Source organism: Manis javanica, chromosome X, assembly GCF_040802235.1.
Source record: "Manis javanica isolate MJ-LG chromosome X, MJ_LKY, whole genome shotgun sequence".
Lineage (NCBI taxonomy): Eukaryota > Metazoa > Chordata > Mammalia > Pholidota > Manidae > Manis > Manis javanica.
The window spans coordinates 114705846-114729257 of NC_133174.1; the positions used below are offsets into that span (position 1 = coordinate 114705846).

The 23412-nt window shown below is 35.1% G+C and overlaps 1 protein-coding gene across 1 annotated transcript; it reads left to right on the forward strand.

Annotated features, from left to right (window-relative positions):
- Positions 1-1840: 1840 nt before the first annotated feature.
- On the forward strand, positions 1841-2744 carry LOC108386488 (protein FAM162B-like). Its single transcript, XM_037008713.2, has one exon. It carries the CDS (start codon positions 1893-1895, stop codon positions 2352-2354), a length of 462 nt encoding a protein of 153 aa, XP_036864608.2. The 5' UTR covers positions 1841-1892; the 3' UTR covers positions 2355-2744.
- The last annotated feature ends 20668 nt before the right edge of the window (positions 2745-23412 follow it).

Here is a 23412-nt window from a genome sequence, read left to right on the forward strand (position 1 = left end):
TTTGGCCTTCTATTTTTCCTATTTGATGTCCATTTTACTTTCTTTGTACATTGGAATTATTAAGTCAATGAGACTCCAGTTTTCTCCCTTTTAATTTTGCAACTATATATTTTAATTATTGATGGAAATACTCAATATTCATTTGTATTTTCCACCACAGTTACCTTTTTCGTTGCTTCCCTAATTTCCAAACTGCTGTCTTGTAACATTTTCCTTCTAAAGAACCCTTTATATTTCCCTAATGTGAGTCTACTGGTGACTAAATTAACAATTTTTGTTTTTAAAATTCTTTATTTCAACCTCATTTTTAAGTTATTTTTGCTTGGTATAAAATTCTATACATGCAATTAAGTTCTTTAAGCACACTGATGACATCATTCCATTATATTCTACTTCTATTACTGTTGTTCCTTTGAAATATTTTTTTTTCTCCTCAAACTTTGAAGATTTTTTTCTGTCGTTGGTTTATAAGAGTTTTATATTCATGTTCCTAGGTGTTTTTTCCTTTCATTTATTGTTATTAGGGTTCATCTGGATTACTGCACCTATAATAATGGCTTTCATAAATTTTTGAGAATTTTCATCTACTATATTTTGAAATATATATTCAGCCCCATTATCCTCCCTCCCCTTCTCAGGCTCTATTTGTATGTAAAAGCTTTTCACTCTTTCGTCTATGCTTCTTACTCTCTTAGGTATTTTTCACCCATGTTTTTTCTCTCTGACTTCATAATGTATATTTTATTTTGATCCACATTTTCCACTGTTTTCTACTTTTATCTTCAGCTGACTTTAATATCCTAGTAAAACTGCACACTGATTTCTCAATACTAGTCTTTACACTTCTCAATTCTAAAATTTACTTTTTTTCAGCTCCCAATTCTTGGGCAAAAGTGTCGTGTCTCTAAGAAAATTAAGCTGTTTAAAAATTTATCTGATACATGCAATACCTGAATCTCCAGTGGGTATGCTTCTCTTGTGTGATTTAATTGCTATTGTTCGTGCTTTTCTTATCTCCTCAAGTACTCAGTTATTTTGATTTAGTGAATTCACTTTTTATGAAAAAGTGTACAAATAATTTGAAGCCTTGGGTGATAGTAACTTCCTCAAGAAATAATTAACATTCAGCCAAGGCAGGGACTGGTAATACTCACAAACTCAATTCAGTTATAAAGATTAAGAAAATTTGAAGCTGGATTGTTTTAATGTAGTCATTTGCAGTGACATTCAGTTGGTCAACTCTTGGCTAGCAGGTGACTCCAATTTTTGATGCCTTAATTGCATTAGATTATCAGTAATTCTGTTACCTGAGCATATCTGCTGCTTCTCACAGAATCAATAAATGCTAATAGGGGAAAAATAATTTCCAGATTTCAGGATAACCTCTCTGAATTTGGGACATTTCTCAGATCTTGACTCCATGTATTTTCACTGCTTCTTAACTCTCATATACCTTTAAACATATCTTTTCTATTTTTCCAATGTTCTATTTTTCTCAGCAGAAATATTGCTAAAATAATTTAATTTACCATTTTCAGAAGTGAAATTCAAATTACCTAACTTCAATAGTATAAAGAAACACTAGACATGATTGTTAAAATGAGATTGACCTGTATTAATGTTCTTATGTCAGTCAGTCTTCATAAGAGTATTAAGGAAAAATTAGAAAAGTACATTTCCTTTTTTATAAATTAAAGGGATCTTATGAAGAAAGTATTCCAATAACGTAAAGGAAGGCAAGAAAAGAAAAACCAAGGCAAGTATGGGATAAAAAAGAGAAAGGATACGCTACGCTGGGAGCGCCCGGGGTCTAAGGGGGGTCTGGGCGGATGGCCCCGGCAGCTGGCGCTCTGGTTCGGCCTGCGGCTGCGGGCAAGGGAACTGGGCGCAGCATGCTCGCCGCCGCCGTGGGGAGTCTCCTACATCCCGGCCCGGGGAGCCTCCTCCGATGTGCCCCGGGGACGACTCTCCGGCCCCGGGGTCTCCCCGGCTACTCCACAGGCGGGACCCCCAGGGGCTCTGGGCCCCAAGATCCTGGAAAGGTTCACAGGGTCCCCGCCGAGAACACGCCCTCACAATTCGACAAGAAAATCTTGCTGTGGACCGGGCGTTTCAAAGCGATAGAAGAGATCCCGCCTCGGATCCCGCCAGAAATGATAGATGCTGCAAGAAACAAAGCTCGAGTGAAAGCTTGTTACATAATGATTGGACTTACAATTATCGCATGTTTTGCTGTGATAGCGTCAGCCAAAAGGGCTGCAGAACGACATGAATCCTTAACAAGTTGGAACCTAGCAAAGAAAGCTAAGTGGCGTGAGGAAGCCGCACTGGCTGCACAGGCTAAGGCTAAGTGACATTCTGAGTGACAGAGTGTTAATCAGAATATCATCTCTATTGTCGGCAACAATAAAAGATAGGTAGAATAGACTATTTGGCAAAATATTTGCCATTATTTTATTTTGGTGGAAAGAAGCACAAAGTCTTTTTATTTTTACTTTTTAGTAAACTTCTCTTGAAGTCTAACAGACATTTAGAAAAGTGAACATAAGTTTATACATCTTGATGCATTTTTATACAGTGAACACACCTGCCTAAGCACTACCCAGATCAAGATGTAGAATATCAACAGCACCTAAGAAGCCTCCTTCCTGCCCTGTCTCAGTCATTACCCTACACTGTGCCAGTTTTATCACCATAGATAGTTTTCTTGTTTTTGAACTTCATATAAATGGAATTACACAATATGTACTTTTGAGTGTGGATTCTGATATTCAACATTATATTTTGAGATTGATCCACAAATTATGTAGTATGAATTCATTCATATTTATTATTATAATACTCCATTGTATAAGTATGCCACAATTTATATGGATATTTGGTCCAGTTTTTAGCCATTAGAAATAGTGCCAAAATGAGTACTCTGTGCATGTCATTTAAATGTTATTGAACTAAACCACTAAGGAAGGACTCTTTAAAATCTAATTTTTAAACAAAGTTCTACTGCATTTGATAATTGAATAGTACCTTTGGGCATCCTTTCCATGGTTTGCAGTAACTAGGTGAAACACACTTGAAAATTTTATAACCTAAGAACTATTAATTATTCTAAAAAGATAAAAGTACTAAAACAACAATTATAAAAACAACTTAAAAAGACAAAAACATTAGAAAGGGGAAAATGGGTGTGTCAATGGTCTTTGAGACCTAAAACGACTTTTAAAATTATGTTATCTCCTCCACACATTTTTGGCATCTATAGTTTTTTAATCATAAGCACAAGTAGTTGAAATGATATAATTTCCAGTTTATTGTACATTAAGTATACTTTAACATATTTTCCCTCATCACCATGAAGCTACATAGCTCATTCAATTTATGGAGTATATCTGCTTTGTAATTTTAAGGACAAAACTAGTCCTCTTTATCAAAGTAATAAACCAAACCAAACTCGTTTTCTGTTAGAAAAAAAAAAAAAAGAGAAAGGATAAAAACATCCTAAGTTATAAAGTGGCAAAGTGAAATCCAAGCATATCAATAATTACATCAAATGTGAATTGTATTTTGAAAATCTATTTAAAGGCTCAGATTAATGGAATGGGTAAAAAAGCAAGACCTTACTATATTCTGCCTGTAAGGCATACCTTTTATATAAAAAGGTGTAGATGGCTTGAAGGTAAAAGGATTGGAGAAAGTTTTTATTATGCTAACAGTAAGCATGAAAAGACTGGAGTTGATAGTTTAATATCAGATAAAATAGACACCAAAATAAAGTAACAGAACTAAAGAAGAATGGGTCATAATAACAAAAGGAAAAATTTTTCAGGAAAACAAATGATTATAAATATACATATGTCTAAGAAAAGGATCTTAAAATATATAAAGCAACAACTGACACTCTGAATGGAAGAAATAGATAATCTCACAATTCTGGTAGTAGGTCTTACACAGCTATCTCACAGTAACTGATATAACAATTAGACAAAAAACTCAGTGAGGTCATAGAAGATCGAACTGTCAATTACCTTGATCTAATTGACTTTTGTACTACATTAGACACAAACTTCAGAGTATGTGCTGTACAAGGACACATGATGCTTTTACCAATACATAAATTATATTGGACTTCAAAACAAATATCTATACATTTAAAAAGATTAAATAACAGAAAGTGTATTTTCTGACTGTAACAGAAAATGGAAATTGGTAATAACATCTACAAATAGCCCACGTATCTAAATAATAAACATCACATTTCTAAATAATTCTTGGGTCAATCACAAAATTAAGATATTGAAACTTGTGGCATTCAGATATAACAGTGTTTAGAAAAAAATTTCAGCTTTAAATACTGAAATCAGCACTTAGAAGCAAACTTTCAGTTTTAAGTGCTTTCATTAAAGATTAATTATCTATTGCTAAAGACCTATAGTTCAAATTTAAAAACTTAAAAAGAAGAGCAAAGTATTCCCAAATAAGCAGAAGGAAGGAAATAAAGATGAGAGCAGAGGTCATTGTTATAGGATATATATGCATAAATAACTTCCATAATGACAAAAACAAATTCTATAAAAACACCAGAGAAAAATGACATTTTTTCCCAGATTTGTTAAGGTATAACTGGCAAAGAAAAGTTGCCAATAGTTAGGTCGTGCAACATGAAGTGTTTTTTAATTGCACAAACATGATGATTTAATATATATAGACACTATAAAATGATGATCACAGTAATTATCATATCCATCACCTCACATAGTTACCATTTGTATGTATATGTGGTAAAAACACTTTACTCTTTTAGCAAATTTCAAGTAAACAATATAATATCAACTATAATTACCATGCTGCACATTAGATCTCCAGAACTTATCCATCTTACAACTGAAAGTTTGTGCCTTTTGACCAACATCTCCCCATGTACCATACCCTCCAGTCCCTAGCAACCACCATTCTACTCTAGTTCTAGAAATTCAGCTTATTGAGATTCTACATACAAGTGAAACAGTGCCTGGATTATTTGACTTGGCATACTGCTCTCCAGATTCATCCATGTTTCAACAAATGCCAGGATTTCCTTCATTTATCTGTTTTTAGACCACTACCATATTGTTTCCATTGCTATATCTTTGTGATATAGTTTAAAATTAGTAAGTGTGATTCTGGGAAAATGATGGTGGTGAAAGAAGGCAAGGTAGAAACCTTCTCCCCAAATCATATATAGAACATGAAAATAGAGCAAATACAACTAAACCTCAAAATCACCTGAAGACTGCAAAACTGACTACCTACATCTGGGAAAAAAACAAAAGACCTCACATAAAATGGTAAAGAAGCAAAGTCCTGGTATGGTGGGACCCAAGACCTCCCCTGACCCTAGCCCACAGGTAGGAGGAAGAGGAAGAGAACATGAAGGGATTAGGAACCCAAGACCACTGAACACCTGGCCCTGGAAATCTGCTTTGGGGACACAAACCCACAATATATGGTACTCTGGTGATAGTGAGGTGCACAACAAAGACAGACAGAACATTCAGTGAGGCTGAGATTCTAGCCACTTTTATAAAACAGGTTCAATATACAGGTCCCCTGAGACAAAATCAATGCAGGCAGTTTGAAAGATTTTCCAGCAGTGAGAGAGACACCAGAAGGGCAAAGGTTATGCAGTGCTCTTTGCTCAGGAGAAAGGGCAGGTGTAAATACCTCCCCAGCCCACCCTCAGCCCAACAGGTAGGAACTCTCAAGAGCCCCAGATTCTCTATCCCCCTAGCTGGCAACGCAGCCCTGATGCTCCTCCCTGTGTCACATAGCTTGCTGACCAGCAGTGCACTCAAACTTTGCTACCTGGTAGGCAAAGGGAGACCCTCCAAGCTTTCTCAGCCCTGCTTTGCACCAGCCAGGGAACTGACTGTGGGAGCCAGTCCCAGGAGATCCTTTCTCTCAGCAGGCACCATTCCTACTTTCCTATGGCCCCTGTCATTGCTGCAGGCCAGACAGAGGGCAACTCTGTTCACAGCAACTACTGTGGCACAGCCCCAAGTATTCTCCCTGTGCCTGTGATCAGCTGACAGCCCACATAGCCCACCTGAAATCAGATCACTATAAGTAAGACAGAAAGGTGCCCTGCCCACTGCATACTAGCAGATGTACCTCCCACTTAGGTAATTGAAATTCTGGGCACTAGAGGGGGCCTCTTCCATGAAGCTATAATACCATAGGAAACAAAAAAAACAATGAAGAGGCAGAGGAATTTGGTCTAAACAAAACTACAAGACAAAACACCAGAAAGATGGCTGAGTGAAAATGAAATCATCAATCTTATTGATAAAGACTTCAAAGTAAAAGTCATAAACATGCTCACAGATGCACAGAAAAATATTCAAGATCTCAGAGAGGACCTCAATTAAAAGATAGATGACCTGCAAAAGAGTCACTCAGAGCTGAAGAATACAATATCTGAAATGAAAAATAAAATGGAGGGATTTAATTGCAGGCTTTTACAGGTTGAAGAAGTTGTAAATGATCTGGAAATTATGGAACAAGAAAACAATGAAGCCAAAAATAACAGAGATAAAAGGATCTCTAGGAACGAAAGAATAATAAGAGAGCTATATGACCAATCCAAATGGAACAATATTTGCATTATAGGGGTATGAGAAGAAGAAGAGAGAAAAAGGGATAGAAAGTCTCTTTGAGGGAATAATTGTTGAAAAATTCCCCAAATGGGGAAGGAAACAGACACTCAGGTCATGGCAGTGAAGAGCCCCTAACAAAATGAACCCTAGGAAGACAACACCAAGACATATAATAATCAAAACGGCAAAGATCAAGGACAAGGACAGAGTATTGAAATCAGCCAGAGAGAGAGAAAAGATTACTTATATATATAAAAAAAAATCCACCTATCAGCAGACTTCTCAACAGAAATTTTACAGGACAGAAGGGAGTGGCATGATATATATAATGTAATGAAACAGGACTTCCAATCAAGAATACTCTACTCAGAAGGATTAAAATTTAAATTTGAAGCAGGGATTAAAACTTTTTCAGATAAATAAAAGTTGAAGGATTTCATCACCAGTAAGCCAGTCCTACAGGAAATGTTAAAGATACTGGTCTTTGTGGAAATGTTCCTAAGGCTCACCAGAGAAAATAATCCTTGATAAAGGTAGTAGATAAATTAATTACCAAGCAAGTACAAAATTAAATCAATTATTCACAAAATCAGTCAAGGCACACATAAAAAGTGCAGAATATGACACCTAATATAGAAAGTGTGGAGGAAGAAGAAGAGGGAAAAATGTACCTTTAAATTGTGTCTGAAAAAGAGAAATAAGCAACTTAAGATAGACTGCTAGATAGTAAGGAAGGTATCCTTGAACATCTGGTAACCAGAAACTAAAGCCTACAATGGCAATAAGTACATGTTTATCAATAATTGCCTTAAAGGTAAATGGACTAACTATACCAATCAAAAGACAAAGAGTGGCAGAATGGATAAAAAAACAATACCCATTATGCTACCTAAAAAAGAGACTCATCTCAGACAGAAGGACATACACAGACTAAAAGTGAAGGGATGGAAAAAGATACCTCATGCAACTAATAGGGAGAAAAAAGCAGGAGTAGCAGCACTTATATCAGATTAAATAGATTTCAAAACAAGGAAAGTGATGAGACAATGAAGGACATTACATAATGACAAAGCAGTCAGTCCAACAAGAGGATATAACCATTATAAATATATATGCACCCAACATAGGAGCACTCACATATGTGAAACAAATACTAACAGAATTAAAGGGGGAAACAGAATACACTGCATTCATTTTAGGAGACTCCAACAAACCACTCACTCCAAAGGACAGATCAACCAGACAGAAAATAAGGAAGGAATAGAGGCACTTGAACAATAAATTAGAACAGAGGGATATAACAGACATCTACAGAACATTCCACCCAAAAGCAGCAGAATACACGTTCTTCTCAAGTGTACATGGAACATTTTCCAGAATAGATCACATACTTGGCCACACAAAGAGTTTCAGAAATTCAGAAGGATTGAAATTGTACCAACAATCTTCTAGACCATAAAGGTATGAAAGTAGAAATAAATTACACAAAGAAAACAAAAAGCCTACAAACACCTAGAGGATATACAACATGCTTCTAAATAATCAATGGATCGATGACAAAATTAAAACAGAGATCAAGTAATATATGGAGACAAAAGAAAACAACAACTCAGCAGCCCAAAACCTGTGGGATGCAGTAAAGGCGGTTCCAAGAGAAAAGCAATATGGGCTTACCTCAAGAAACAAGAAAAATCCCAAATGAACAGTCTAAACTCACAATTAAAGAAACTAGGAAAAGAAGAACAAATGAGGGTCAAAGTCAGTAGAAGGAGGGACATAATAAAGATCACAGTAGAAATAAATAAAATTGAGAAGAATAAAACAATAGAAAGAATCAATGAAATCAGGAGCTGGTCCTTTGAGAAAAAAAACAAAATAGATAAACTTCTAGTTAGATTTATCAAGAAAAAAAGAGACTGTAAACACATAAACAGAATCAGAAGTAAAAAAAAGAATAATCACAACAGACACCACAGAAATACAAAGAATTATTAGAGAATACTATGAAAAATTATATACTAATAAATTGGAAAACCTAGAAGAAATGGACAACTTTGTAGAAAAATATAAACTTCCAAGATTGACCCAGGAAATAACAGAAAATCTGAACAGACCAATTATTAGCAATGAAATTGAATTGGTAATCAAAAACTACCCAAGAACAAAACTCCTACACCAGATTGCTTCATGGATGAATTTTATCAAACACTTAAAGAAGAGCTAATACCCATATTTCGTAAAGTATTCCAAAAAGTAGAAGAGAAGGGAGTATTTCCAAACTCATTGTATGAGGTCAGCATCACTCTAATACCCAAACCAGATAGAGCTACTTCAAAAAAATAAAATTATAGGCCAATATCTCTGATGAACACAGATGAAAAATACTCAACAAAATATTAGCAAACTGAATTCAAAAATACATCAGGAAAATCATCCATCATGACCAAGTGGGATTTATTCTAGGGATGCAAGGATGTTATAATATGTGTTAATTAATCAATATCATACATCAACAAAAAGAAGGACAAAAATCACATGATGATCTCAATAGATGCTGAAAAACAGTTTGACAGAATTCAAAACCCATTCATGATAAAAACTCTTAACAAAATAGGCACACAGGGTAAGTACCTCAACATAATGAAGGCCATATACAACAAACCCATAGCCAACATCATATTTAATAGTGAAAAACTGACAGCTTTTCCTCTAAGATCAGGAACAAGACAAGGATGCCCACTCTCTTCACTCTATTCAACATAGTACTGGATATCCTAGCCATGGCAATTAGACAATGCAAATAAATAAAAGGCATCCAAATTTGTAAGGAATAAATTAAACTGTCATTGTTTGCAGGTGACATTATACATAGAAAACCCTAAACACTCCACTAAAAAAATATTGGAACTAATAACTGAAATCAGCAAAGTTTCAAGATACAAAACAATACAAAGAATTCTGTTGCATTCCTATATACTAACAATGAACTAGCCGAAAGAGAAGTCAGGAAAACAACTCCATTTACAAATGCATCAAAAAGAATAAAATAACTAGGAATAAACATAACCAAGTAGGTGAAAGACCTATACCCTGAAAACTACAAGATACTCATGAGAGAAATTAAAGAAGACACGAATAAAGAGAAATCTACCCTGTCCTCATAGATAAGAAGAATTAATATTGTCAAAATGGCCATCCTGCCTAAAGCAATCTACAAATTCAATGCAATTCCTATCAAAATACCAACAGCATTATTCAGTGAACTAGGAAAAGCAGATCTAAAATTCATATGGAATCACAAAAACTCTGAATAGCCAAGGCAATCCTGAGAAAAAAAACAAACTAAGGGGGATTATGCTTCCTGACTATAAGCTATACTACAAAGCTACAGAAATCAAAATAGTATGGTACTGGCACAAGAAGAGACCCATAAGTCAATGGAACAGAATAGCAATCCCAGGTATAAGCCCATGCACATATGGTCAATTAATATACAATAAAGGAGCCATGAATATACAATGGGGAAAACACAGCCTCTTCAACAACTAGTTTTGGGATAACTAGACAGCTACCATGTAAGAGAAGGAAATAGGATTATTCTCTAACTCCATACACAAAAGTAAACTGAAAATGGATCAAAGACCTGTATGTAATTCATGAAACCATAAAACTCTTAGATGAAAACATAAGTAAAATTCTTTTGAATATAAAAATGAGCAACTTTTTCCTGAACACATCTCCTCTGGCAAGGGAAACAAAAGCAAAAATGAACAAGTGGGACTACATCAAACTAAAAAGCTTGTATGCAGCAAAGGACACCATCAACAGAACGAAAAGGCATTCTATAGTATGGGAGAATATATTTGTAAATTATTTAACTGATAAGGGGTTAACATCCAAAATATATAAAGAACTCATATACCTCAACACCCAAAAATCTAATAACCAGATTAAAAAATGGGCAGAGTACCTGAACAGACACTTCTCCAAAGAAGAAATTCAGATGGAGAAAAGGCACATGAAAGCATGCTCCATATATCAGGTAAATGCAAATTAAAACCACGAGATATCACCTCACACAAGTTAGGACGGTCAACAACCATAAGAGAAGAAACAACAAATACTGGTGAGGTTGTGGAGAAAGGGGAACCTCCTATGCTGTTGGTGGGAATGTAAATTGTTTCAATCATTCTGGAAAGCAAATGGAGGTTCCTCAAAAATCTAAAAATAGAAATACCATTTGATCCAGTAATTCCACTCCTAGGAATTTACCCTAAAAATGCAGGAGCCCAGTTTCAAAAAGACATATGCACCCCTGTGTTTATCGCAGCACTTTTTACAATAGCCAAGAAATGGAAGCAACCTAAGTGTCCATCAGTAGATGAATGGATAAAGAAGAGGTGGTACATACACACAATGGAATATTATTCAGCCATAAAAAGAAAAAAATCTTACCATTTACAACAACATGGATGGAGGTAGAGAATGTTATGCTCAGTGAAATAAGCCAGGTGGAGAAAGATAAATGCCAAATGATTTCACTCATTTTGTGGAATATAAAAACAAAACAAAACTGAACGAACAAAATTGCAGCCACCTCACAGGCAGTCAGAACAGACTAGTGGTTACCAAAGGGGAGGAGTTAGGGAGAGTGGGTGAGGAAGGAGAAGGGGATTTACGGGCACTATAAGTCATAATCACAATATAGGTAATTCATGGGGATGGTAGTGCAACACACTGATAATACAATTAATGACTCATTAACATCTTATTACATTGATAGACAGTGACTTCAATAGAGTGGGTGAAGACCTGATGGGCAAATGTTGAACCACTGTGTTGTTTACCTGAAACCATCATAAGATTGTATATCAATTATACCTCAATAGAAAAAATCAGTAAGTGTGATGCGTCCAACTTTGTTCTTTCTCAAGATTTCTTTGACTTTTCAGAGACTTCTATGGTTCTATACAGATTAATATTTTTTTTTCTAGTACTTAAAAATTACACTAGAATTTTGGCAGGGATTACATTTAGTTTGTATTTCACATTGGGTAGTATGTACTGTTAAACAATATTAATTTTTCCTATGCATGAATACAGGGCATATTTACATTTATTTGTTGTTTTCAGTTTCTTTCATCAATGTCTTACAGGTCTTAGAGATAATCCTTCACCTACTTGGTTAAGTTTATTCCTAAGTATTTTATATTTTGATGCTATTGTAAATGGAATTGTTTTCTCAATTTTTTTTGAATAGGTAATTGTTAGGGTATAAAAATGCACTGAATTTTATATACTGATTTTTATTCTGCAGCTTTATTTATTCATTGATTGCATCTACCACTGTTTTATTGGAGTATTAAGGGTTTTCTTTATATAAGATCATGTCATATGAAAAACAGAGATGCTTTAAATTCTTCCTTTCTCATCGCCTTCTAGTTCTTTCTCTTGACTAATCGGCCCTGTCTAGGACTCCCAGTATCATATTGAATAGAAATGGTGAGAATGGACACCGTTTCCTTGTTCTTGATTTTAGAGGAAAGCAGCTTTTCACTATTAAGAATAATGTTAGCTATCGGCTTGTCATACATGGTCTTTATTATGCTGAGGTACATTCATTCTATTCCTAGTTTGTTGAATGTTTGTTTCTTTTTAATCATGAAAGGATGTTGAATTTCATCAAATAATTTTCTGCATCTATTGAGGTTATCACAAGATTTTCATCCTTCATTCTGTTAATGTGGTGTATCACATTGATTCATTTGCATATGTTATAACAACTTTGCTTCCCAGGGACAAGTCCTGATTGATCACAGTGTATGACCATTTTAATGTGCTGTTAAATTCTTGTTAGTATTATGATAAAGATTTTTGCATCTGTGTTCATAAGGGACATTGGTCTGTAATTTTCCTTTTGTGTAGTCTCTTTATCTGCCTTCAATATGGAGTTATGTTATGTTGGCTTCATAAAATGTGTTTAGAAGTGTTGACACCCCTCTTCAATTCTTTGAAAAAAGTTTGAAAAGAATTGGCAATAATTTCTTTAAATGTTTGGTACAATTTATCCAGGAAAACATATGTTCTTAGCCTTTTCTTTATTGGGAAGTTTCTGATTACTGCTTCAATGTTCTAACTTATTGTTGATGTGTTCAGATTTTCCATTTCTTCATGATTCAGTCTTGGTGGATTATATGTTTCTAGCAATGTATCTATTTGATTGATTGTATCCAATCAAATCTGTGGGTTTATTACTGTTGATTGCAGTGTCTTATGATCCTTTGTACTTCTGCAGTATCAGTTGTTATGTCCCCTCTTTCACTAACAATTTTATTTACTTGAAACCTATCTTTTTGCTAGTATAGCTAAAGGTTTGTCAATTTTATATTTTCAAAACCTGTTAGTTTTGTTTGTCTTTTCAATTGTCTTCCTAATATCTATTTCTTGTGGTCTAATCTTTATTATTTCCTTTCTCATGAAAGTTTTGGCTCTGTTTTTCTAGTTCTGTGAGGTGAAATATTAGGTTATTTAATTGAGATCTTTAAAACTTCCCTCTTAGAACTGCTTTTGACAATTTGATTATGTCCTGGGGGTAATCATTTTTGGATTGGTCTTGCTTGTGCTCTTTTGAACTTCATATTTTTGAACATCCATATTTCTCCCAAATTTGGGAAGTTTTCAACCATTATTTTTCTAAATTATCTTTATGTCCCTTTCTTTCTTCTCCTTCTGTGACTTACATAATGCATATATTCATTTCTTGATAGGAACCAGTTGGTCCCACATACTTCCTCCCTCATATTCATTCTTTTTTTTTCTTTTCATTCCTCTAATTTCAAATGACTTTGAGTTTGTCTTTGTTTGTTGATTTTTTCTTCTGCATGATTGAATATACTACTGAAGCTTTCTATTAAATGTTTAAGTTCTGTCATTATATTCTCCAGTCTCAGGATCTTTGTTTTTTTTTTTTTTAAGGTTTCTATTTCTTTATTAGACTTCTCATTTTGTTCATGCATTGTTTTCCTAATTTTATTTATTTGTTTATCCATGTTCTCTACATCTCATTGATCTTCTTTAAGATGATTATTTTTAATTATTTGTCAGGCAATTTGTAGATCTATTCCTTTGGAATTAGTTACTGGAGCTTCATTAGTTTCCTTTGGTGGTGTCATGTTTTCTTGATCCTTCATGAAACCATGTAGCCTTTAATTGGTGTCTGTATGTTTGAAGGAACAATCACCTCTTCCAGTCTTTACAGATTGTTCTTACCAAGTAAAGACCTTTTATTTCCAGGTTTCCAGGTTGACAGTATCGTCTCTTGAATCACAGTTGAGTGAGGTTGGAGCCACATCATGTGGCTGCTGAGTCCACAGTGGTATCTGCATTTAGTGGGCCTGATTACCAGAAGCTTCAGTGGACATGGATTCCATCTGGTCCCTGGTGAACAGGACTGCCTTGAGACCTTGCTCAAGCTGGCACTGGGATAAAATTAAACATTGGGATCTATAGATAATGAGTCTATTACCAGATATACACATCAGAGTGACTTCCACTGGGTCCCTTGGAGGGCTTATAATAGTTCACTCATTAGGTGAGTACTTGGGTGATTAAGATTGGCCCAGCATTACAGCTGAGAGGGGCTGTAACCAAGTCGCAGGTCTGCTTCAGAGTCCATAGCCAGGACCAAGGTCTGTAGCCCTACCCTCTGGGGACATGATGGGCATGCCTCTCTCAGGTTCCTGGGCCTTCAGGACTGCTCCCAGGCCACAGCTGAGAGAGGCTTAGACTACTATGCCCCAGGGGCACAGATGGATATGTCTCCTCCATGGTCCTTAGGTGGGAAGAACTTATGTCTAAATGGGGTTCAAGCTGGGTCATAGTCTGCTTCAGGATACATACCCAGGACCAAGGTCAGTGGGCCCATTACCAACAGCAGTGATGGGCATGACTCCTGCCACTTCACTTGGCAGATGGCACTAGTGGCAGGACCAACACCAGACAGGGTTGTAACTGAGCCCATAGTGGGCTGGGGCTGTTTCCAGGTCTGTAGCCAGGACCATAGTGGGAGAGTCTGCCAACTAGGCATGGCCCTACGTTCTCAAAATAGCCTTCCTCAGTCTTGGGCTCCATTGGGGTTTCACAACATCCTAGCTGGGTCCCAAAGCTCTCATAAAGGCATTTTTGTCCACAGATGTCAAAGTATTCTTGCTAATGGGTGATATGAATGGGACACCTCTTATTGTGCCATTTGTTTCACTAGTGCTATTTTGAAGGAGATAATTCTTTGTACTGAGTATCTGGTGTAAGGCCTAAAATTGCCCAATATTGGGCGATGCCTTGACATCTGGGAAAATCAGGAGGCCCTTGAATGGCCTAAATACAGTTCTCTTCCCCACTACTCTGGCAGATAAGATTCGCTAGCTAAACAACGTCCCTTATCAATGGAACCAAGCACAGTTCCTGCTTATTCAAGAGCAGTGCGTTTCAGTTTCCTGCCTGACCACAGAATTACTCAAACTAGCCAATCACATACACGGGAGCTAGGTGGCACCCCATCCTTTTGATACTGTAAAGCCTGCCTTCCACAGCTCCTATTTTTTCATTCCATCAAAGTCCCCCTGTGGCCATTTATGGTAAACAGTGTTTTCCTCCCCTGGTTATGAGTATATGTGACTAATAAACTGCTATCAGTTTCATCTGTCTAGTGTGTTATGTGTTTATCCATTCCTATAACAACAGGGCGGGAATCCCTCCTTTTTTAAAGGGGTAAATAGAAGGTTATTTAAACAGGGGGGCTATCCAGTTCATTGTAGGATTTTTGAATTATTCCTAATGTTTAATTCCTAGGTGCTAGTAGAACCCACTCACTCAGGACAATCAAAATGTCTACAGACAGTGCCAAATATTTCTATGATAGAATTCAAAAAGCACAAAGCATACAAGAGAAAAAAGCTGAAAACTTGTGATTCATGAAAATCAAAAGACTTTTCAGTTCTAAAGTTAAAAAAAGTAAAACAAAAAAGGAATACAAAGGCTAAAAGAATTTAATTGCCATCAGATAAAAGACTTGAACCCAGAATCTACATATTACTATATTTTACATACAACACTTAAATATACACACATACATTATACATTGTACATATTAATATATAAATTATCATATGTAAAATATGGTTTATATATTCTTTTTTATATGTATATGCAATCTCTTATAATTAGGTAACAAAATAGGCGAAATATTTAAAAGACGCTTTCTGAAAAGATCATATACTGATTGCCCATAAGCATACAGAAAGATGTTCAATATTATGATTCACTAGGGAAATGTAAAATAAACTACAATGAGATACCACCACAGAGGAAAAATTAAAATGACTATCTGTACCAAATGTTGGTAAAGATGTGGAACAACTAGAACTCTCATACACTGCTGGTAAAAATGTTAAATTTTAAAGCCATTTTGGAAAACAACTTGGTACTGAAAAAGTTTAACACAAACTTCCACATGACCCAGTCATTCCACTCTTATTTACCCCAAATAAACTAAAACATATGCCCACAATGAAGCCTTACATACAAATGTTACCAGAAGCTTTGTAATAGTCAAAATTTGAATACAACTAAAATGTTCATCAAAATATTAGTAGATGAATAAATTTTGGTATATACATACAATGTAATACCACTCAGAAATAAGAACAAGTGAAATATTGATATACACAACAACATGGATGAATCACAAAATTACAGGATAGAATGCTGAGGGAAAAAACCCCACCAGATCAAATAGTGCACATACTATATGATTCCATTTACGTAGAATTTTTAAAATGCAACTTAATCTATAATGACAGAAGGCAGGTTAGTGGTTTCCCAGAGACAGCTTGGAGTTAAGTTTGGATTATAAAGGTACACAACGTAACTTTTGGGGTGATGAAAACGTTATCTTTATTTAAGTGATGTATCCACAGGTTTATATAGTTCATATAACTTAGGAAATTGCTTATGTTAAATATTGCAGTTTATTGTAGTTTAAATTCACTTAGAGTTGAAAACAAAAGATTCTGTGAAAAATCACATGGGTGTACTTTTTATTTCTGGTTAGTGGCAATAGAAAATATATATCTATCCCTTCTAACTAATGTAACAAATTTAACAGAATTGGAGATTATATATGTGTACATCTGAGAGTCCTTTTTAAGCTAAATGTCAAAAGCTGTGGGCAATAATATTATAAGATTTAGCAATATGAACAGTCTATTTTTCCATAGTGATTAAGAATAATTTGGAAAAGGACCATATAAGGAGTCGTGGGGAACATGAACACTATATGCTTAACACAATAGATACTCTGTTATGGAGAATATATACATATCATTCCTGTTATAAGAAAGCTGAAAACAGATATCAAAAGGATTATATCATGAACATAAGCCCTTTTTAAATATATTTTTATGGTTAGTTGAGACACTATTCTTTCAAAAAATTTAATTATTGCATCAGCTTCAGTGAAAAAAACACTTCAGCTGGTCAAAGGATATAGAAGATAAACTATATTCATACATGACTTTTTTCAGGTTTCCTCACAGCACTAAGACTAGAGAAAGTAAAGCAGGATGGGGTGCTTGTACCTCACAAGGTCAGGATGTTTGACCCCCAAAAAGTGTTGTGTTTTCAGTTGTGAACCCCATCATTAGTTCTATTTAGAAGATGCTTTACCATATGCTTCAAAATAACCTGGGCATGTGTGGAAGTATATAGGTGTATAGATGAAACAGAATGGGTCACTAGTAAGTATTCTTGCTTGGTGATGAGTATGCAGGCTGCCTTTATATCATTCTCTCTGTTTTTGGATATGTTCAACATTCTCTAATACAAAGGAAGAAAAAGAAAAATGCTCTAAGAAAAATAGGTGTGTGTGTGTGTGTGTGTGTGTGTGTGTGTGTGTGTGTGTGCATCATGCACTTAAACAAGGGAGTTAGTAGCTAAAATACTTTCCACATAGCAAGACTGTGAGTAAACCACAACTTAGGCCCATAAAATCATAACATCGTCAGAAAAGAGGTTAAACATGGAAGTCTAACTATGAAATATGTATCTGAATGCTATTTATTTGTTTATTTACTTATTTCTTTATTCTTATGTTCCAGCACTGGGGAAGCAAAATAAAAGTAACGAAAGTCTGTGTTGAAAGTTTCTAACATGGTATTGGAAGTCACAGAAAAATAATAAAGAAACAAATCAGAGTACCACAGTTCATCCATGAAGAAAAGTAAAGCAGATTTAAAAAACAGGGAATGATAGGGACCTAGGGATTTGGAGAAAATAGGATCGGATGTCATTTTAGATAAAAGAAGGTAAGAGAAGTCCTCTCACAGATAGGGAAGGAAGTTAACTTGATAGAGTCTACTGAGGGTTGTTCAATAAAAGCTAGTAAAGGTCATTTTAATATTGAACTGTGTCTCTTTTCTTTCAGACCACATTTGAAGTAGAAATGCAAGAAGAGAACAGTATGCAAAATAAAGAATAAACATGAGAAAACAAAAATTACAAAACAGAAACATCTGAAAGCATGTGCTGTAATTGAAACTGAACTGTTTCACTAATGTGGTTATCCCACACAGCATATGTTGCAAAAGGGTTTCCAAGGTTTTTATTGCACACTATCTTATCCTACTGGGCTTCCTTCTGTAGTGACACACTACACAGCACAGCAGGATACACACATTGGCTACAATATTCTTTTGCTCTGTCTTTGGGTTAAAAATAGAAACAAAAGTATTTTGTATATCTAGATTTTACAGATTACTATAAAGTTTGTCTACTGATAGTCCTATGCTCTCATGTTTAGACTTCTTACAAAGAGCTGAAAACCTTTGTACTTTCTGGCAATGGGAAGCACTGTAAATGTAAACAGTGTATCAAGAGTAAACACTTTTAAATATTAAAGATGTGTATTTTTCTTATTGGGTCCAATGTGTTTAGGGCATCTATTATTTCTCTTGTATAATCAAGCTAGAAAAGTCAATATTTACATATATATCAAATAATATTAAAAGCACACACATGTATTGTGTTAATGCCATGCACAGAGAGGAAACTAAGTAGATATATTCAGTATCTGAAGTAATTCTCATCACATCAGCATTGCTTTGCCATCATATTATGTTTACTGTTTATGACCCAGATCAGAAAAAGGAGTCACTACTTTCCTCTTAAAGTGTATAATTTAAATCAAATGGTACTTACATAGGAAGAAAACAGTAGTTTAATGGATGTGGGCAGATGAACTATTCAATGCATATCTTGTTGAAACTGTTGAGAAAAAAAATTTTAGCTTTTCATAGGGTGACTACTTTTTCTCATTCCATCAAAGAGTTACACAGTGGAGGATGTGATGCCTCACTCACATCCACGTTCGGGAATGATGAACTTACTCCTGGTTTTCACCCTCAGCTGTAAATCCTCTTTGGGGATTGAGATTGTTTCAGCTAAAGGTAATTGCTTCACCCAAGGTTCCCTTACTTGTGGCAGCCTACATAAAATACCGATCATGTGGCCCAGTTTCCTTGCCCCTATTTGGATAACTCTAAAGGACTAACTCAGCTCTAGAGCTCCCAGAGAGGGCCACCTGAAAACTTATTTGGGATTATATCACTTCTCTCTTTTGTCCAATTCTCCTTTCTCCCTATCATTTCTTATAGGAGTTTATTCTAAGAACACTAACTAATAAACATCCTGTATGATAAATCCTGCCTCAGAGTCTGCTTCCCAGAGATTTCAATTTATGATATGGTATGAGAAGTGTATTATATGATATATAATGTTAGGTTGTTGAAGTGTTTTATATACTAGTGCTAAAGCTTTTTATAGATAACCACAATATTCCATTAACCAAACATGGTATTTCTCATGGATTTTGATTAATCATAAATATACTTTAATTCAGGCCTTGCTACTAAAACAGGAACTATCATTGAGGAATCTATAAATACACATTAACTTTATTCTTATCTCTGCAATATCATTCCTAATGTTTGATATGACAATGAAATAATTCAGAGCTATGGAAGATTTGAAAGTCTTTCCTAAGTATAACACCTGCTCATATTTTATATTTTCTAAATATTTCAGTACCCCCAACCACTAAATTTATATGTTGAAACCCTAATACTCGATGTGATAATAGAACGGGGAGTCTTAGGGAGGGGATTAGATCATGAGTGTAGACCCTTCCTGAATGGGATTATTGCTTTGTATAAAAGACACTCCACAGAACTTCCTAGCCCCTTCACACCATGTCAGGACCACAGAGGTCTACAGTCTGAAACAGAAAGAGGGCCCACACCTAACCATGCTGGCATGCTGATCTTGTATTTCTAACCTCTAGAACTGTGAGAAGTAAATTTCTGTTATTTATAAATTACCCAGTATTTGGCATTTTGTTATGGCAGCCTGAACAGACTAAGACAATATTATATAGAAAATTATTCTTATAGAGATGCTCTGTAAATGTGCCAAGATGACCATGATTCTCCAATGTTCCTATTTTTATTGACTTGTGAAATATAGGCAGTTTCTGTTACAAGTAGTTCTAAATAAATTGTAGCATCTTTTTCTACAAATAATATACAATCAACACTTAATATTTAATATTAAGACTGGTGGTTGAAATATTTATACCTGAAAAAAAATCATTATGTGTTTGTATCTGATTAAAGTTTTATTGCATAATTCCAGACTCATGAAACTATGACATTTTCTTCCTCTGAATTACAATTCTTAGAGAAAATCACTTTAATATGACCTGTTTCACAATGTAGTATACTTTCAGCACCTATGTTCTGTTAATTAGGCAATTATGTATGTTTTGAAGGGTATTTTAACCTTTGTTTCATGTGGTAATGTTATTTAAACTGGAAAAATAGCTTATTTTTTACAATAAATTTATCAGCCCAACCAGCTTCTTGCTACATTGCCTGAATTTCAAAACCTATTTGACTTTAAAATACTCATATGCAAAATTAACCATTCTCAGTATTTTTCTCAATAATATTAATTATTCCAAATCCTAGAAAAATTGAGGCAACATTATCCTAACATACTAAAATGATAATCTAAGTACATACATGATGAATAGAGTACAGATGTTATTATATATAGGACGACATTGTTAACCTATGTAAGGAATTCAAGATATAGTAAATTGATCAAAGTAGCTTTGCCCTTATTTCCCACTTCCTTGATACAGTTGGGAATTTTATATATATATATTGTTTCCATCATGTAGCACTGAAATCCACTACAAAGTCAAAGGGTAAGTTTTGATATGAATATATTTCAGTCGTGCGCTGAAGCCAACTTACACTATTGCCAACCCCACATTCAATGAGGACACATTGGTAGTTTGAAATTGACATGTGAGAGTATATACACCAAGGAAACTGGCAAACAGTATAAATCAAAACTTTTATTCCCAAGAAATCCAGTTATTAAACATTTACCAGCACACTTCAATTACTATATAACCAGTGTTCCTAGTGAGCCAGCCCTCTGAAATGTTCACAACCAACTTTCTTGAGTCAGAGAGAGCCAGCTCCAACAGAACATTTTGTATCACTGCATTCACTATATTTATATACAAATTGTGAAATTATGTGCATGGATCCTTTACTATGAATAAAAAAATGAAAGTGGAATTATCAGTATGGTAAAATTTTTAAAACACCCACGTAAGAGCATTGCTTTTTAATAAGGATACAGTGCATTAACCTCATAGGATATACATTTCCTTCCAGATAAAAATTCAGAAAGTTATCAGTATAGAATGTTTGCATAGATATTTCATCTAGGTCTTCCCACCCCCACTTTCTCTTTCTTCTTTAACTTCTAGATAATTACTTTATTAGTTCAATTCTACTCCATTCATTAGGGAAAATCAGCATACATATTCAGTATCTTTTATATTGTCTGGATACATTTTAACCTAAAATCATTTAACTATAAAATATTTAGACATAGAAAACAAAGTAAATTACAAAAAAATAATTACCACAAGCTACATTTAATAAAGATTAATGTTTTGCCATATTTAATAAGGCTTGTTCTTTCCTTCCACTTATTTTCAACTCGAGTTATTTTTTTTCCATTTTTTATATTGAGGCATCATTGATATATACTCTTATGAAGGTTTCACATGAAAAACATTATGGTTACTATATTAATCCATATTATCAAGTCCCCTCCATACTCCATTGTAGTCACTGTCCATCAGTGTAGTAAGATGCTACAGAATCACTACTTGTCTTCTCTATGCTACACTGTCTTCCTCATGACCCCCGCACATACCATGTGTGCCAATAATAATGCCACTCAAACCCCTTCTCCCTCCCACTCCACCAAGCTGCTCTACCCTTCCCCTTTGATAAGCGCTAGTCCATTTTTGGAGTCTGTGAGTCTCCTGCTGTTTTGTTCCTTCAGTTTTCCTTCGTTGTTATACACCACAACCAAGAGAAATCATTTGGTACTTATTATTCTCTGCCTGGCTTATTTCACTGAGCATAATACCCTCTAGGTCCATCCATGCTGTTGCAAATGGTAGGATTTGTTTTATTCTTATAGCTGACTAATATTCCATTGTGTATATGTACCACCTCTTCTTTATCCATTCATCTACTGATGGAAACTTAGGTTGCTTCCATTTCTTGGCTATTGTAAATAGTGCTGCGATAAACATAGGGGTGCATCTGTCTTTTTGAATCTGAGATCTTGCTTTCTTTGGGTAAATTCCTAGAAGTGGAATTCCTGAGTCAAATGGTATTTCTATTTTGAGCTTTTTGAGGAACCTCTATACTGCTTTCCACATGGTTGAACTAGTTTACATTCCCACCAGCAGTGTAGGAAGGTTCCCATTTCTTCGCATCCTCACCAGCATTTGTTGTTTCTTGTCTTTTCAATGTTGGCCATCCTAACTGGTGTGAGGTGATATCTCATTGTGATTTTAATTTGAATTTCCCTGATAATTAGTGATGTGGAGCATCTTTTCATGTGCCTGTTGGCCATCTGAATTTCTTCTTTAGAGAAGTGTCTGTTCAGGTCCTCTACTCATTTTTTATTTGGATTATTTGCTTCTTGTCTGTTGAGGTGCATGAGCTTTTTGTATATTTTGGATGTCAACCCTTATCACATATGTCATTTATGAACATATTCTCCCATACTGTAGGATGTTTGTTGTTCTCCTGATGGTGTCCTTTGCTGTACAGAAGATTTTTAGTCTGATGTAGTCCCATTTGTTCATTTTTGCTTTTGTTTCCCATTCCTGAGAGGACATGTTCAGGAATAAGTTGCTTATGCTTACATTCAGGAGATATTTGTCTTTGTTTTCTTCTAAGAGTTTTTTCATTTCATGACTTATATTCAGGCCTTTGATCCATTATGAGTTTACTTTTGTGTATAGAGTTAGACAGTAATCCAGTTTCATTCTGTTACATGTAGCTGTCCAGTTTTGCCAACACCAGTTGTTGAAGAGGCTGTCATTTCCCCACTGTATGTCCATGGCCCTTTATCATATATTAATTGACCATATATGCTTGGGTTTATATCTGGGCTCTCAATTCTGTTCCATTGATCTATGCATCCATTCTTGTGCCAGTACCAAATTGTCTTGATTACCATGGCTTTGTAGTAGAGCTTGAAGTCGGGAAGTGAGATTCCCCCCTGCTTTATACTTCCTTCTTAGGATTGCTTTGCCTATTTGGGGTCTTTTGTGTTTCCATGT